This window comes from Accipiter gentilis, chromosome 22 (genome assembly GCF_929443795.1).
Source record: "Accipiter gentilis chromosome 22, bAccGen1.1, whole genome shotgun sequence".
In the NCBI taxonomy this organism is placed as follows: domain Eukaryota; kingdom Metazoa; phylum Chordata; class Aves; order Accipitriformes; family Accipitridae; genus Astur; species Astur gentilis.
The window spans coordinates 19,418,893-19,436,670 of NC_064901.1; the positions used below are offsets into that span (position 1 = coordinate 19,418,893).

Sequence of the window (17,778 nt, forward strand, 5' to 3'; positions counted from 1 at the left end):
GAACAAAGCACAGTACTGGCCCTGAAAAACACCGCAGACAAATGAACCTCAGTTAAACTTGTAAATGGAAAAAATCCGATATGGCCTTTACGGGGAAATAAAGCATTTCATGATGGCTTTTATTTTACTTTTTGTGTCCCTTGCTTGCTATCAGCTTTACAAGACTGGTTTTGATCTCACACTAGTTTTACAGAAAGCTTCTATGGTTCAGTTGTCTTAATCCTGATTTACGTCCCTCACAAACAGTAGAAATAACTCTAAATGCTCCAGATAAAATAGAAACTTCCTATTCTGTGGCCCCAAATTAAATATCTTCTTTTACCCTCACTCGCAAACAGCAGAAATTCATTTGAAAGAAAGGTAGAAAACTACTGGCTGTACTGAATCAGCCCAAAAGTCCATTTGCCCCAGTACCCTCCCTCTGAGAGCGGCCAGTAGCAGACGCCTGGGGAAAGCACATAAGCTGAGGGTGAGCATGTAGTGAGATTTTTCTGTATATTTCCCCAGGTCTCAATAACCTGTAGCTCAAGGGCCTCTTGAAATGGAGGTTGTGCCTTTTTAGTAGTTTTTGATGGATTTTTCTTCAATGCCTAGCAGGTTTTTGAATCTCTTCTCTACTTTTGGTATCTATAACATCCGATGGCCATAAGCTCCACAACTTGGAACCAAAGCTACTCACAGCAGTCAAGATGCAGACATATAATGAATTTAAGCACTAGTAAAACGATGTTTTCATTTAAACTCAGGAACAGTTAAAATGAACTGCTGAGAAGATAAAAGTGTACAGCTTTAATAGCAAGAGTACAGATTATTCCCTATGTGGAAGAAAGGCTGGAGAAAGAAAACCACATGAAATAATCCGCCATCAGAGCAGCAGGGAAGAGGGAGGAAAGAAGACTTCATGTTGTCCATTTTACACACAAGGAATGGCTTGAAAAGGCCACTAAAGTCAGTGCTTATAGTTACGTTTTGCTTTGGGCACAACAGAGAAAACAGAGACTTGCTTGGGCACTCAGTGAAATGATTTAACCTTGTCCAGACTAGACAAGCTTTTACCCTGGGAGAAGTTATGGTGACGCTCCCTGGGGGACCTCAGCCCCGTGTGTGGACTCCAGGAAACTCCAGCCACCACCTATGCAGCAAGGGCTCCTGAGCAAATGTTTCACATAACCTGCTGGCCAAGAATGGTCCCTTGGCTGCAGGACTAAGGCAGGACCACAGCCTGCAGCATGCGGCTGCCTGCTCCCCCGTGGGCTACCCGAGTCCTTCCTGCAAGTCTGAAAATGTCTGAAACCAGTATCTGCATGATTGTCCCGGGTTTGTTTCCACCTGTAATTTAAGGTGGGACACTGATCTACAGAACCTTAGATCCTCCTATCTGCTCTCTTTCATCACGCTGTTTCTGCGAGAGTAGTAGATCCAATTTTGAAAACTGGGCCAAGCTTTGAAAGACACATGCAGGCCACTGCCTCTGCAATCCAGTTTCCTTGTAGTCTTGCTAGATTGCTTTTCTATTCAGCCTTCAGGGTGTGCCACGAAACTCAACTCTTTTCTCAGATGCTGGCCTGAGAAGGTAGGGAGCAGTGAGTTTCTGGAAACACAGTTACAGTTGCCATAAAGCCAAGAGCTGCTAATGTTGACACTGATCAAACCCTTGAGCCAAGTTAGCTGCTCGCGTAGCTACCACAGGTTCCAGGCAGCTCTGCCAGCAGAGAGTATCTGGTAGCTAACCCAAAGACTTTCTAGTGTCCTGGAAAGTGGATAGATTCAGATCAGCAACCCAGCCAGCTGCCCCTGTTTCCTTCCAGAGAGCCAAACTTCTCAAGGAATCACATGTCAGTAGGGCGAGGAACTACTCACACATCTTCCAGGCACTCTGGCGGCTGCTTCAGCCTGTTCCCGCTGATGAGGTAGTTGTAGATTTCTGCATTCTCAATACCAGCGTAAGGGGTTTGCCCTCGGGTCACAATCTCCCACATGGTCACTCCAAACGCCCACTGAAAGGGAACAGCACACAGAACAAGTGAACAGACAGTTCCCTGCTCACTGGGGTGGGGTTTCGGTATGCTCAGACTGTGCTGACCCTTCCAGTTTGGGGTAAAGTCATGTGAGCAGCAGTGATGCAAGGACTATGCAAACTCTAGCTAGAAAACAAAGAAACGACTCATCAGATGCTGCTGATGCTGACACATCATCTTGGGAGACACCTGAAGGCCCTGCCTGGTCCCATCCTGCAGTGGAGCAGAGGAAGACTGGGAGCTACTGCTGTCTTCCACCTGCAGACCTCTCCCAAGCATCTCCTACTCATGGTTCTTTAAGGTATGTGGTATCAGTTTTGTGGTTCCCAGCTATAAGAAGATTTTGATTTGGGGCTCACAAATCAGTTTCTTAATTCATTGAGCCAGATTCTGAGGTACTGGAAATGTACAGGCACAAACGAAAGCAGAGTTTAGCCAATAAGCAGGGTGAAGAACAAACCACTCATGGCTCATATTCATTTGTGCTCTACACTACAACAGTCATACTTCTACATTTAAACTAAACTGCAAGGTTTGTTAGGTGCAAAAAATTACTATTTTCATAAGCCAAACCCTGTCCAGTGTCTATTGTACACTGGGTGAAGTAGCGATCACCAATCGCTAAACACTGTCTATAGTGGTTACAGCAATCACTGGGCAACACAGCAGTTGAGTTACAAGGCACTCTTGGTGATCTCTTCAGGGACACTGTGACATGGATAACCGCAAAGGCAAGTCCACAGGCCTGAAGGAGAAAACTAATGTGAAACCAGATCAAAAGGCAGCAAGGAAGAGGGCAGAATGTATCAGAACTAAAAAAAAAAACCAAAAAACAAAGGGAAAGGAAGCAAAAATTTCAAATGAATGGGTTTAGCCTCACTCCCCAGGGGCAAAGTTATGGGCAGGAGTGTCTAAGCACTGATATATTCAGAATCTATGAAGTTCCACCAATGTCTTCTGTAGGACAGAGTACCTTTGCTGCACTTGTACATGAGTGTGGGGGTTATATGCATCACAAATGCCACCTCCAAATTGTCATGCAGAAGAGAAAGGAAAAAGAATAAGAGTAAGAAAGGAGAGACTGCATAAAGAGAGAGGAATAGGAAGAGGAGAAGGGGAAAGGTGAAGGAGAGGATGGGGATAAGCACTGAAAAATGAGGACCAAAGGACCACAGGAAAAGGGTTCATGTCTTCTGCCATAATCCACTCGCACATACTTTCAGTCTTGAGTTCTGACAGCACCCAAAGCAGAGGTAGCACTGTCCCTCAAACACAAGGCAGACTCCCTTTCCCATCACCAGGGTCTTTTCCCAGCCTCAGTGAATACAGGATTCTTCCACTTCACTGGGAATAAAAGTGGTCTTCAAATGCACTACAGCAAAACTCACCACATCACTGTGTGTTGTGTACAGATTATCCGCCAGACTTTCCAGAGCAAGCCACTTCACTGGCAGCTTGGAGGCACAGCCCTGACGGTAGTAGTCCCCACTGTAGATTTTCTTAGAAAGCCCGAAGTCTGCAACACTCACGTTCATGTTCTCATCCAACCTAAGGGAAAGTTTTCATGACTGAGGAAAGCATTTATTGGCTACCTCAGGCAAAAAAAAAAAGTTATGTCCAGGGAACTGAGGTATAGAGTTCACCAAGTATTACCCAGAAGGATAATGACTTCATCTACTTGATGACCCATGTGAAATAGTTTAGTGGCTTCAAATCAGTTCTTTGAGACTAACAGGGAGAGAATTAGGACCAAGGAAGTAAGGAAATGGCTATGCTCAGATGGTCTACTTGGTTATGCAAAGTGAACTCAGGTACTTTCTGTAGTTTCCAAGATTATCATCAGAGGACACCTGAAGTGCTCACTACTACCTCCAAGGCCTGCACCCTGTATAGGCCACCAAAAAAAATAGGGTGCTTGCCTAGACTGCCTATTACAACTCCTCAAACTAGATCTGCAACATCTTCTCTCCAGGCCTGGTTAATGGTCTGAATTGCTCTGTCACCCACTTAAACATAGACATGTCAGTAAATGGTGCATGTGAGGCCCACAAAGACTTCATGCTCCCAGGCCTCATAAATGACTCCTGGCTTTCCCCAGAAGATGTGCTGCAATAGGCTTCCTCCAGCTTCCTCTGGAGGAAGTCTGTATTTTTTAGATGTTTAAAAATAGGAAATCAGTATGGGTTTCTTTGTAAATGTCAAAGCAGGCTAACCCATCATTTTTCATTACGACTATCAGGCTCCTGTCTGTACATCTGGACATTCAAATGCCTTTGGAAATCTGCATCTCATTGCAGATTTTACCAGTTGTCGTGGGTTTGTTCAGAGGCAGAGTGCTGTCTGCCAGAATGAGTTGTTCCTTACTCTGTTCTCAGGGAAGAAGCAGAGTGGAAAAGATAAAAAAGGACTTTTCTTCCCTTCAAAGCAGGCAAGGTAGTTTGGGGACAAGAATAGCAATGTGGGATCATACAGTGTGTTCACCATGCAATTATTTCTGAAGGCATTCTCCACAAGCTTTCAGGGAAATTCTCCATTTCTTATATTGTGATAATCAAGTCCTCAAAATAGACACAAGAAATACAGACTTCAGGCTACAATGAAAGTTCCTTTCTCCTAACACAGCCAAAACCATTCTCTCCTGTTGGTTACATTATATTATGGAACAAGTAGCCCATGCTGATGCACAGCCATTAAAGTGGCTAATTAGAGACACATATTGTAATCAACTCTATGAAACTAGATGTGCGGACCAATGATGGAAAAGTTCAGTATAAATAGGGTCTATTTGGAAGCTCAGTGTTAGGAGTTGCTCCCAGCACCACCACACACCCTCAGGCCTGCAACCATGGCTCCCCTACGCCTATTGTCACTTAAATGCAAAGACCAGCATCCTCGGACAGGATGCGCCCCCATTTCTGTCACACGATAGGCTTTTCATCCCTCTCTTACCCACTCTGGTCTTTCTGTTCTCTAAAAACTCATGGGTCACTTACATGCAGTTCCGAGCTGCAAGGTCCCTGTGTATGAAATTTTTTGAGCTCAAGTACTCCATCCCACTGGCAATGTCAATCATGAACTTGAGGAGTGTCTGAACAGGCAAATTCTGAAAAAAATAATAGTTTATGTTTTGTTCCTGAAAACTTTCAAGCACATATGGCAAAATTGTGAGATTTGCTGCTAGCTTACTGAGCAGGGATGGGGGATATAGGGAGGGGATGGAATGCAGGAGTTGGTCCTCAACATGCACGGAATGAAGTATTTCAACATCACATCTCACCATTTTCTCTGGTATTAAAATCCAGTCATCCACCAATGCCTTTGGGAGACCAACCCTGAACCGACACAAGTACATTCTCCGAAAATCTATACACTCCCAGAAGGAATTCTACAGTAAGACAGACTTACAAAAGGGTTTTCCCCAATTCGTGACATCAGCAGAAAAGCATGAAGGTCTCCATGCTTCATGAAGGGCAGGATCACCATGGGAATTGGGAGACGGCCCTTGGGACGGCTCCGTAGACTGACTCCTAATAAGAACACACATAGCAAAAGGGTTTTAGCAAACAGATCAGTCCCAAGGGGAATCTTACAGGCCACTGTGCCTTTCCCTTACAAATCTGGAGGAAAATGTGCAGTTTTGGTGGGTAGGTTCCACGCTCCAAGCCACTTTACATGGCTTCAGGCCAGGAGGTGTTGAGATACCTCTAACGCCGTTTACTTTAGAGGCAGTACTAAGTGCTTACTGCCTCTCAGCTCTCCTTGCAGGACCGGCTATAAATATTTCTAGGATCACTCCAGACCAGACAGCCCTGAAGTCCAGGCTCTGCAGAGCAATCTCCTCATTCTGGAAATTGCCTGTGTTCCATAGTGTCCACCCACAAATGTCTTGCTTCTTACTCAGTATTTTGGAAAGTCACAATCTCCCCTCCCTCTATTCATCTACCAACCCACCTGTTCACATTTCACAGCAGTTTAGACATATCTCAGCCAGGCAAACTCTCCCTGTAGGATTTGCAAGAACCAAAGAAATGGCTTAAATAAGAGATGCTTATTAATGGTGTATGAAGGCAAGTGTTGTGAGCGCTTACACACACTCCAACTCCTTCTAGGCCTGGGAAGGACCAAGGCTGATATATGCAGGACTCCAGGCAGCACAGAGCACTAGCGCTGCTGTCGGACAGCAGTGGGGGCGAGTATGTGAGGCTGTGTGGGATTGTGCAGGAAAGGGACATGCTCTGTGGCACAAGCTGCAGCGCTGGCTTACCAATCAGTTTAGTGACATGTGGGTGGTCAAACTCCTTCATACATGCAGCCTCTCGCAGGAACTCCTCAATGTCAGTTGAGGTAAAGATATCCGCTGGAAAAAAAGTGACTGTAAGTCTTCTTCCTTTGTGGGTAGCTCCAAGGGACTTTACAGATAATCAGACACTTGTTCTTTGTGGCACAGCACATCCTCTCAGACCTACAGCTAGGTGAGCCAGTTTACAACAAAGCAGAGCCCGACACCTTCTCCCAGGATGGGCGGCAGTAAGCACACATCAGGGACATCTAGTAAATTGGTTCTTGGCAGAGTACAGACCTGCTGATTAGCAGCTCTTTTCTCAGTAACAACTTTCCTTGGAAGCTGCGCAAATCATGTGTGGGTAAACGATGGAAGAATTAATTAACTAAAAGGACCTGATACAATGTCAGGGAGAGGAGATGTCACATACAATTAAAGAAAATGTTGAAACTGAGGAGATGGCCCGGAGCCCCCATCTGGCACAGCAGACCCCAATTCATCTCTGATAAGGAAGGCAAGAAAGATCAACGTTTTTATGTCTCTTAGCATGACTGAGTCTTCTTAGGTGCTAGAGCTAAGATTTCTTAAATAACCACACTACTGGAGAGCTTGGACCAAATTCAGCAGTGACATGCATCAACATAAATTTGGATTAAATTATTTCTCATTGCTATCAGTCCAGATTTATGGAAGTATATCAGTATAATCAAGAATTAGCCCAGTGGACTACTTCTTCCACTGCTGCTGCTGAATTTAGCAGGAGTCCTCCAGTCCTGCTGCAAGATCACTCAGACCTGTAGGGGAGTATTCACGTTACCTGCTTTAGGCAAGTAATTTAAGTATGATTCAGAAAACAAAAGTAGATTCCCATTTAACAGTCAATGGAGAAAGGAAGGTGTCTCTGGAGGGTGACAAGAGAGTTTCCAAGTTACATGCCTGAAGCTAGATAAGTCTGACTACATAAAAACTTTCAAACTGATTATTGTTGAAACTGGATAAAATGATGCAACTTACACTAATGTGGTACTAGTATATTTAGTACAAACTGGTATTCTGTGGCAGCTAAACTCAGCTCGAGATAAGTGTGACTCCTTACAGGCAACAGGGGTGAAATAAAATAGGTTAACATATATATATATATAAATATATGGACATACTTGCTTTGACTTACACCTATCTATCAATTGCTTTTCCTGTTACAGACTTCAGCCTGGCAAACGTGTTAGTTGCCCTTGTTATGTACACTCATCAAATGACAAATCAGAAGGGAGTTTGACTACTTAGTCAAATATGCTTGACTGACATGAGTTAGCTCGTTGCTGTGTTCAGCCCAAACACTCTTCTGGCTGTCTATGCCACATGATGTAGTGCTGTGTTGAATCAAGCAACTGAATGAGATCCTCTATACACAGAAGAGGCGGTAGCTATGACTTGGTTTTGGTAGCACTTACCACATGCTAGGTGCTGTACAAGCAACTAAAGTGGTATAGGTCCTTCCCTCAAGAGCTTCCACTACAAGACTGACATAAAAGGAGTGGGAGACAACATGGGTAGAGTGGCTGAGTGGGAAGCTCATAGAGAAGTAAAGAGCATCGGGGGATGTTTGCTGGATAACAGGACAGATAGCATTTAATCGTTCCAAGCTCTCTTAAGTACTTCAGGTAGCCCTGCTCTCACTTACCTTTCAGCATCTTCACTGCCACTTTCTGGAAAGAGCCATCATCTAGCTTCAGCAATGCCTCTCGAACTGACCCAAACTCCCCTGTGAAATGACCAGAACAGGCAGTGAGGGAACAGCTTCTTGTGAGGAAAGTATGATTCACAACAGGTTCGCTCCAAGGGTCACTGGCAAAGAAGCTGAATAACCACAAGAAAAACAGCTACCAGCTTCATTTTTCATTCTGCAGTTCCAGCCAGCAGCTTTCAGCATATGTGTGCCTAGAAGAGGTAGCACTACCAGTAGACAGAGGCCACTGTGCTGGCAGCCCAGAAGGCAAAGGAAAACAAGAGGAAAAGAAAGCAATCCTCCACCAGATGCATGATGCAGAGTCAGAGTATAAGCTGGGATCCCAGGCAGACATTTCTGGGGAAGCCATATCATGAAGGATGAGTCTGAGTGAGGCTCTGGTCAGAGAAGGGGCTATTAGCTGGAGCAGTGAGTGGATGAGTTGGCTGAGGAAGCTCTCAGTGCTGACAGCCATCAGAGCTGAGCAATGGTGCCAGGACTCAACCATTTGAGACACAGTCAGGCCTTACCTCTCAAAACTCAGGGAATTACTTCTATGAATCACAGCTAACCAGACAAAACATAGAACGCCTACTTGGGTGTGCGCATGTTATACTAATTCACAGGAGGAAGTGTTTACCCTGGTGTGTTCTCTAAGGGAGATAAGAAGAAATGCAACTGGCCAAACCCTCTTCAAATTATTTTAGCCTGGAGTGGCTTTATACCACACCATAACAGCCTCTTTGCATTAGATCTGGCCCTAGATTTGCTCTCCCTGATTTTGTAACGGCTTACCCCACCCAAAATGCATTAGTATGAGGAACTCTGGTACTGAAAAGAAGGAAACAAAATATGGCGCTTGGAACACCTACCCCAAAAACATTATCTTTCCACTAGCTTTTCACCAGTGCCCTTCGCTACTTACTGTATGGCACATGCTTATTTCACAATAACCACGAGCAGTGGATCTGACCACAAAAGAGGAAAATGGGAAGGAGCAAAGGCATTTTGTACTGCTTCCGTATCATGGAGCTGTTGCTCAGCTGTAGAGTCAGCAGAGCCCAAGATAACGCAGACATATCGTCTTAACAATCTGTATGCTGAGCATGGGGTTGTGGGAATGGGGCTGACAACACACACCAGATCCTGCCAGCTAGCATCCTCCTACCAAGGCCCCACTGCAGCCAATTTCCAGTTTGTTATCTCTCATGGGGACAGCCCAGAAGGGTTGAAGCAGGATCCCAGAAACTGGCCAAGAGCTGACACTCACAAACAGATGACACATGTGTTTAATTACTTAGCATCGTTAAGCCTTCTGAGACTACTTCTGCAGGAAGGTCATCTTCCTGCTCTGAAAGAAACACATTTGTTCTAGGAGGGATGGAGCAGAAGAAAGCTCCCAGTGGGAAAGGGACAAAGAAAACTGCAGTAGAACTAGTCTTATAGAGAAAAAGGAAGCCAAACACTTCAGCTTCCTTTTGCTTATGACCCCTGACTTACGCTTCTCTCTTAGTTATTGGCTCTATCATTACACGTTTTCACTTATTTCTAGAGATTGCCTTCAGCCTGAGAAGTAGGGAAGGATGATTCACAGTTAGCACGTTGGCCTGTCATTTGGGAAACCTAAATTCAAAACTATCTTTTCACACAGAGTTTCTAGGCCAATTTTTTAGCTAGAGTTAAGTGAAAAGCATCCTACCTTTACTCTGCCCATCCCTCCTGACCTGAAAACCTCAGAGAAATGTTAGGAGCACCTGTGTGGGAGATCCAGATGGAGATCCACAGTCAGAATAGCTCCTAAGAACCTGAACTAATGAGGACAAATGTCAGCAAAATTCAGTATCTGTTCCAAATGGGTCTCTATAAGAGCCCAAACTAAAATCTGGACTCAAACCACCCCAGACATTGAGAATATCTGAAACGGAATCAACATTTTTTTTGAGGGGTTGGAGTGTTTGAGGTAGATCACCTCTGTCTCTGTATTGTCTCAGCCAATTTAATACTTGATGCATGCTTACGTAAATGGAAGGAATTCTACAGCACCACTTTGTTAGTAGAAAGAGCAGAAGTTTAATTGAATATTCCTTTGTTTAAATCTCTGAAAGAAATTCGCATGCCAGTGGATCAACAGCACGTTGGAAAGCTGAGCATAGACTGCAGTTCATGACTCCGTAGAGCCATATTATAGGAATGGCTTAGCCAATATCCTCTTAGTTATGCTAAACCTTTGAAACGTTTTACCCCAGCGGAAGAGAAAGTTCTATTTAAATTGCCATCTACAAGCAGAAGGAGAGAAAACAGGCTGCTTATAATTGCTTCTCCCTACTCAACAGTAAAGGTAACACAAGTGGGACTTACAATGTAAAGCCTTGTTCAGTTTTAGTTCTTACCCTTGCCCAACATTCTTCCCAAGGTGAACTGCTGTTCCTGTATTAGGACATCTTTGAGTTTCGTCTTCAGCTCGTCACTGATCCCTACACTCTCCACTGGAAAAAACATAAAGAAAGAGTCAAATAAGGGATGCTTAAATATTCTGTCACAACATCAAGAGTCACCTGTTCTAATCTCTCTCTCCCATCCGATTCCCATACTGTAAGCGGAAAAAAATGAAAAAGAACAGAGTTCCCTTCCATGTCCTCTAGCCTCACCACAGACAAGAGGCTAGTAACTTTCAACCACAAGAAAATGTACCAACAGTACTGAAAGGGAGAGGGTGAGATAACGCCACCCGTAAACACACCAAGAGCAACAGCAATACAGAACTATTGTAAATAACACTGAGAAGACAAAATCCAATCAGAAGGGACACTGATAGACAAAATCCAATCAGAAGGGACACTGATAGACATCGGTTCATACAGCTTCATTTAAGTTGATAGAGCTGCACCCGTTTTCAACGACTGGCTCTCAGACTATTTTAAGCACAGTACAAGTCTCACAGTACCTGGCTGAGAGGGTAACATAATGTCCAACAGTTTATGGTCACTAGATTTAATGGAGAGACCTCTAAACCCAGGGGAGCAAAGTCAAAGACAGCTGGAGCATCATCCTAACCCAGCCATGCAGTGCTGCTAAGAGAGCCATGCCCTTGCTGAATCAGGAGACAGAAATGGATCGTCTTAACTCTGGCCATTCCCGGGACTCAATCTCCTGTTTGAGAAGTTACTAATTCCTGGCCTTCCAAGACTGATTAATTGGTTCATACTTGTAGCACAGCTCAGCACACTGAGTTTAAAGCATACCGCTAATATTGTCAAGCCATATTTATCTCACTTTTGCATAATATTACAGTCGAAGGAGTCCCTGTAGTGTGAAACTGGGGCAGGGGAGTGGCGAATTTATGCCTTGCACTAATATACACAATGATTGTAGCTGTAATTAACAAGCACTATGTAACTGGTATGGGAACAGCAATTCTGGCCTTTCGCCTCTGCCATCCACAGTGCCTAAGCCTCCTTGTAAATTAATCCCATGTTCTCCATGCAAAAACATCCATTTCAGGGAAAACAAAGGGAGAGCATAGTACATGCATGAACACAGCTTTTCAGGCAGAATCATTCAGGTCATTTTACTTACATGTTGCTTCAATGAGCTCAGGGCCCTCCCTGTTGAAAGACCTGGCAGCTCTGAAATGGACTGCTGGATCCCCTCTGCCAACCACACTGCCAAAGGCATGGCTAGAAGGCAGAAAAGACACACAGGGCCATGATTACATGGGCCATTCACTTCTAAAAGGGTGTGTTGAACAGCATGGATGATTTCTCACGCCTTGCTCTACAAATACTACAGACTGTTTTGTTAAAGAGGGTGTAGCTGGAGAGGAGGAACAATGGGTTTATGCTGCCTTGCTGATGCACCTAGAGGGGGTGGGAGCGAAAGAGGGGAGTCACCGGGAGAAGTTGCAGGTTGGGGCAGGTTGTAAAAGTCACATAAACTGAGATGCTGCTGTGAGAGGGAAGTCTGGGAGACTCTGAAAAGAAAAAGAAGCTTGCTTGCAGCGGGGAGCAACCCACAGCCAAGTGTCAGAGGTGATGGCAAGGAGACTTTCCTTGGAATCCAGAGGGTTCTGGGCAGTCAGGAAGTTACAAGCAGCTGCTAGACTGAAAGCCAGCATGGGATAAAGGGCTCAGCCCATAAGAACACAGAAGATGATTCATCTGTGCGTCTTTTCTCTTTGAATCCTTTAAGCAGCAGTGCTAAGGACTTAGAGTTTATATTTCCATATTCTAATAAAGCCCAGATATTGACATAGCATTTTTTCTACTCCATTTTTGGTGTTATAATTTTGAAGAGAAGCTAGGGTACTTTCCTGCTAGTCTCTAATCCAGGGTTGCCCCCAAAACTGTGAAAAAACAGTTATCCAAATAAAGTGCCAAAAGTACTCAATCCACAATGCTTTTTGAAAAATAATAGTCAGAAACCACACTAGAGGAGAAAGCAAAGATCTTTCTCACCAGCACAAAGAGAACCTCCCTTACCCAAACCGAGTTTCCTTTCTTCTTTTTCGAAGGAGAATAAGAGCCAGGGCAACAGCCGTGACCAGAGCTGTGAGAATGCCTAATGCCACAGGAACCCAAGACGTCCCATAAGGAGGTTGTCTCTGGCCACCTAGATGATGGAGAAAACACCAGTCAGGAAACAGAAGACTGTCAATGGTAAACAGAGCATACTGAGATATTTCTTCTTTTTGCTTTTAAATGGAAAAGCCATGCTGCTGGATCTGGTGTACACAGTGGATCATTGTAGACTGGAATTTGGCACAAACAGCTACTCAGTCAAGCATCAGAAAAGCTGGCTGTTTCACACAGCAAAGGCAGTGCAGATGCATCCAGTTATCAGAATCTATTCTTAGTTTTGAGCCTCAAGAAAGTAAAAGGCACTGCTTCAGATTATACTACTTTACATGAGCTCATGATCTGGGGTGCTTTAAACTGGAGTCTCAGGACGAAAGGTTTGCTTCATACAAGCATTTCTGGGCAGGTTTCACCTTGTCCTGTTTGAGGCAGCCAGCAGAACCTTGACCAGGCTACACAGTACTGCCTGAATGCCAACCAGATAACATTCTGAAAAACAACAGAGAAAGACAATTGCCTCATTGCAATCTGGTTGAAAATATTTGCATTTCCCCTCTCACCCCTCCCACAAAGAGAAGCACCCTGTGGGACGTGGTGTTGGTGGTAACTTCCCAATGTTGTTGGTTGGTTGTAACTTCTCAATGTCTCTCTACCAAAGAAAAGGTGAATTTTAAGAAGTGCCCTGTGACGCAAGAACTAAATTAGCCAGCATGCAGGTTCCAATTCTGGTCTAATATTTCCTCCCAGAATATGTATACTTTTGACTACAAGCTGTCTACAGAAGAAATGGAGATGCTGCCAATCTGTATAAGCTGCCAGGGAAGGAAGATAAGCAATATGGTTATGAATAAAAGAGTATTATCTATGCTTGGCAAACGACAGATAAATTAATCCAATTCCCTGAGAGATTTCTTCTCCAAATACAATTACTAAAGATTAAATGTGAATTTGAATGGGTTTATTAAAATCTAGGATAGCCCTCCTATCACCAAATTGTTTAAAAGCAAACAAGAACAGGTAACAGGTCCCTATGCACCTCCTGCATCTTGATGCTCCCTTGCTCACCTTCAGCAGTTGACTGTGCTTTACCAGAAGCTAAGGAAGAATCATCTTTTGATGATTTAAGTAATCCTATTGTGGAGTATAAGTAAACCTGTCCTTAAAAGAGATTTTAGGTTAATGGGCTGAGATTTGGATGAACCTCTGCACAGACGTATGTGAAAAGGAGTCAGACATCCTTACTGGCAGAGTTCTGGCAGACAAAAGGCTTCTAAGGCTTGATTACTAGTTACATTGTCAAGCCTCATCCAAGTTTTTAAAGAAGCAATATTAGTCTAATAAACAGGTAGAGCTTAAGGAAACAGAATTCTGGACCACTGAGGAAGCAGACTAGTACTTCTCCACTTAAAACAAATTATCAGAGCATTAGCACCTATTTTCCAGCATCTTATCTCCTTCGGGCGACTCACATATTCTTTTCCCATACAGAAGGCTTTATAGGCTCTGGGTTGTATGATACTCCCTCTTGCTGCAACTTTTGACCCAGCCTTCAACACTGCTTATGAGGGAGAGGGATCACAAACAAAAGTGGAATGAAAAGACAAGAAAAGGTAACTCCAACCATCTGCACAATTCCCAAGCCAATCACTCGGGGTGTTCCTGCCAAACAATCAGGGTAGAAACAATTAACAACACTGATGTAAAAGGTCCTCTCTGATAGTTAAGGATAAGGTTTCCTTCCCCCTGTGGTGAGACAAACCTCCCTCTGCCTGTTTTTCTAGTCTCTCACTGCTAGCTGGCCTAGTGAGAAAGCAGCGATTTAGGTCTGGGCGGGGTCCCTCCCAGAGAAGGATGGATGAAAACAAAAAATAAAACTAAATTACTCTCCCTGTTTCTAAACTGCTAGGAATCAGGAGGCCATCCAACAGTTTATAGCAAATGTGTCAGAAATAGAAAAGAATGTTGAAATTCACTGCTTCTCTTCTGCTGCCCCACAGATCATTGCTTCGCACTCGTGCCACTGAGCTATAGAGGATGGCTGCAGCCCAAGTAAAGACTGAGTTGCCTCTCCTCCCCCAACTCTGTCTCGCTCCCATCTCCCGCAGCCCCCTTTTCCAACCGGCATATGCCTTAAGACTGCACAAGGCAGAGAGAAGACAGTATTATTAGATGAGCTTAAATGAGTATTCAGATGCCTTTTGACAATGAAAGAACCCCTTTTATATCTGTAGCAGGTTTTATATTACAAAGGTGTGCAAAGAACATAATCCAAGAGTCTTTTCCTGCATAAAATCATAAAGATTACGGATAGGAAAAAGCTATTAGCCAATTCTGTTCCTCTCTCCGCAATGAAAGAGAGAGGTTTCTACTGAGAGTGTTTCTGAAAATATTAAAACAATCTTTGTTAATAGTGCACAAGACCTCTGCATAAGCAGAGTGGAGCTCCCACTAGCTTTGCTGTGATGACAAATACGACTTAAAGTTTATACAAGCTTAGTCATCCTTACTGCCGCACTGGGAGCTGCTCAGAAACCACCCCTGGCATTTCTCACATAAAGCAACCAGTGCCAGTTTGCTATTTTAGGAAAGGAAGTGACTTATATTTTCTATCAGGCCTCAACAAAACTGCAGTCTTTCTGCAGCTCTGCTGTTTAAGGCCTGTCAGTGTTTTCACAGTGAACCTTTATTTCCAGCCTGTTATGCTTGTGAAGAAATATATGTGCTTTCAGACAGCATTTGGCCAAAACAAGCACCATTCCTGATGCTACTTTTTTTGAAGTGGTTTGTAAATAAAAACAAACAAACATATTATGCGTTCAGGATTATCCCATTTCAGGTTCCTGTAAAATGCAAACCCTATACATTCCCTGGGGCTTCTTGCCTGTGCTGGCCATTTTCCAAAGGGATCTTCTAGTCCTTTCAGGTACTTTTCTCTGTATTTGGGTGCCACAGAAAATACCTGAGCAAAAAGCAGGAGAAAAAACATGGATGGAGCTGACGCCCAACCTCTAGTAGAGTCAGCTCTGGACCTCCGCACTCCTTCATTCTGCTTTAAATCATTTGAGGGCTTTGATCCCACAGTGACTGCGTGCTCACACATAACCATCAGTACTGACTTCATCACGGGAACCGGGTTGCCAAAGAGCCTTTCTGAGTAACGTGCGCATTAAAGGCAGCATTAGATGCACTACTGCAAGAAAGGCTACAGTTCTCTCCTGGCTACTCTGCCCCTATCCCCCACCTCCTGCTTGTCTTGGAACCCCACTCTGGGTTCACCCTGCCATGCCTAAGTGTGGAGGGATCAGGGGGGATCAATGTCCCTGTGATTCCTCAAAAGGCATGTGGGAAGAAAAAGCAGCAGGTGGGTCAGCATCAGCAATTAGACATTGCTGTCTCGTCCTGCCACCGGCACCGAGAACAAAACCTGAGGAGACTGTGGGATTTTTGCATGATCGCACCTCACTGACTTCTTATCACCAATCTGTATTTTGATTCAGAACATCTTCCTCTTAGTTGTTTTACAGTTTCCTTCACAAGCAACATTCTTCTCTCCCATCTCCCCATCTCCCCATCTCCCGTCTTGCCCTTCTCCATAGCCTGACTCCCATTTCCTATTCGCTGTGAAATACAAGCAGCAAGCAAACCAGCGCAGATGAGCCTAACTGCCCTTCATCACCAGGAACGCACTCCACGCGTGCACGTTGTTTGCTCCCAACAAACCCTTCCACGCGGTCCAGATTGCATGGTACAGCTTCTGTACCATCATCTCCCTCTTCTACCAGTAGCTCAGCTTTTCCATGGAGAGAGCTAAACTGGTTTAATATAAACACATTCAGTAAAACCATCACAAAACCCCCTGTGGCCATGGTTTCAATCAGGCTCAGCTGAAACTAGTCAGGAATGGCTTCAGATTAAATCAAAGAAGAGCACCTATGTTAGAGAAGTTTTATGTCACATTTACTTTTGTAAATTTACACGAGTAAATGTGCGTGGCTTAAGCCTGAATGAAGGATTTCAAACCTTCATTTGCACCTTTTCTGTTACGCCTCCCCTTGTCCTGCTCTGCACTAAGCACAGCAAAAGCCTGTTAAAGAAGACACAGTAATGGCCAGAAGCTGTTTTGTTTCTATCAACTCTTTAAATATTATTTAATTTCTACTCTGCTTGATGAAGTGTGCTGTTGTATAAAGCCACGTGGCTCAGTCAGCTGTAAGCACGGCAAGGAGAAGAGTCAGAGAAAAACAGCAGTCCCAGAACTTCTGACTTTTTTCGCCAAAGTGAAGGGAAGGCAGTGGACACTCACCCATGACCTCTTGGGCCTCAAGCAGGAAGAGGTCACTCCAGGGCCCGCATCCTGCCGAGTTCAGCACACACACCCTGATGATCAGGTCTTTGAGAGGATTCCACGTTGTGAGATTAGCTTTTGTATCCTGTACGATCATCTCCCCCTGAGAGCAAATGGCAACAAACTGTAAGCTAACTGTAAGCGGTCTTAAAAGGAATCTAGTCTAAAACCTCACCTTTACAACTAAACCAAAACGTTACTGTGTACTTCACTGGTGCTATAACAGGCACTGGGAGTTGTGACTGCTGTGTCCTAGTCTCAATTTTGTCAGTAACTTGGGCTGTCATCTTAGGTTTCTCTTCTCAAAAATTGCTAAGAGTTTCCCAGGGCATAGGGAAGATATGAGGTTTAATGGTTTCCTCCTTTGAGGTCCTTCCAGAAAAGTTGCTATAGAAATGTTTTTTTTTCCTGCTATTAAAAGATACACCTCCTTCTTGTGGTTTAAACACAAAGATGCACTAACATACTACACAGCATCTCACAGTTTTAATCCAAGGGAGGAGTCTGTCTGTTTTAACTTGTTGACCAAATCCCAAATGGCTGCTGAATTTCATGGCCAATTTTCACTTAAGATGGCAAGGCCAACATATTTTCAGTAATTTTGTGGGTCTTCATACAGTTCATTTGCAGTAAACCCGTGAAGATTTGTCTGCCACCAATGACACAATGTAAATTCAATGGAAACTCAAAATATCGTCATTCAAAGTCAATGATGCTGACCTAGTATGAAGTGGGTCATGCAAAAAAGGAAACAAGTCTGTCTCTTTTCCCCCAGCTGTCTATTATTACAGGCTTGTTCATCATTAATAAGCACTGGCTAAATACATATTAAG

At 44.0% G+C, this 17,778-nt stretch overlaps 1 protein-coding gene across 11 annotated transcripts in view; it reads right to left on the reverse strand.

Moving 5' to 3' along the window:
- Positions 1 to 17,778, reverse strand: part of TYRO3 (TYRO3 protein tyrosine kinase) — a 44,313-nt gene that overhangs the window by 3,477 nt on the left and 23,058 nt on the right. For all 11 annotated transcript variants that reach the window (XR_007509129.1, XM_049825244.1, XM_049825236.1 and 8 more), the window contains 10 exons: positions 16,904 to 17,048; positions 12,505 to 12,634; positions 11,603 to 11,703; positions 10,417 to 10,512; positions 7,982 to 8,062; positions 6,283 to 6,375; positions 5,424 to 5,545; positions 5,012 to 5,121; positions 3,407 to 3,566; positions 1,861 to 1,997 (listed from right to left, as the gene is read on the reverse strand). Coding sequence is in view for 10 of the 11 variants with exons in the window: in XM_049825244.1 (XP_049681201.1) it covers positions 1,861 to 1,997; positions 3,407 to 3,566; positions 5,012 to 5,121; positions 5,424 to 5,545; positions 6,283 to 6,375; positions 7,982 to 8,062; positions 10,417 to 10,512; positions 11,603 to 11,703; positions 12,505 to 12,634; positions 16,904 to 17,048 (1,175 nt within the window). In the remaining variant the exon portion in view is untranslated. The remainder of the gene's footprint in view (positions 1 to 1,860; positions 1,998 to 3,406; positions 3,567 to 5,011; positions 5,122 to 5,423; positions 5,546 to 6,282; positions 6,376 to 7,981; positions 8,063 to 10,416; positions 10,513 to 11,602; positions 11,704 to 12,504; positions 12,635 to 16,903; positions 17,049 to 17,778) is intronic.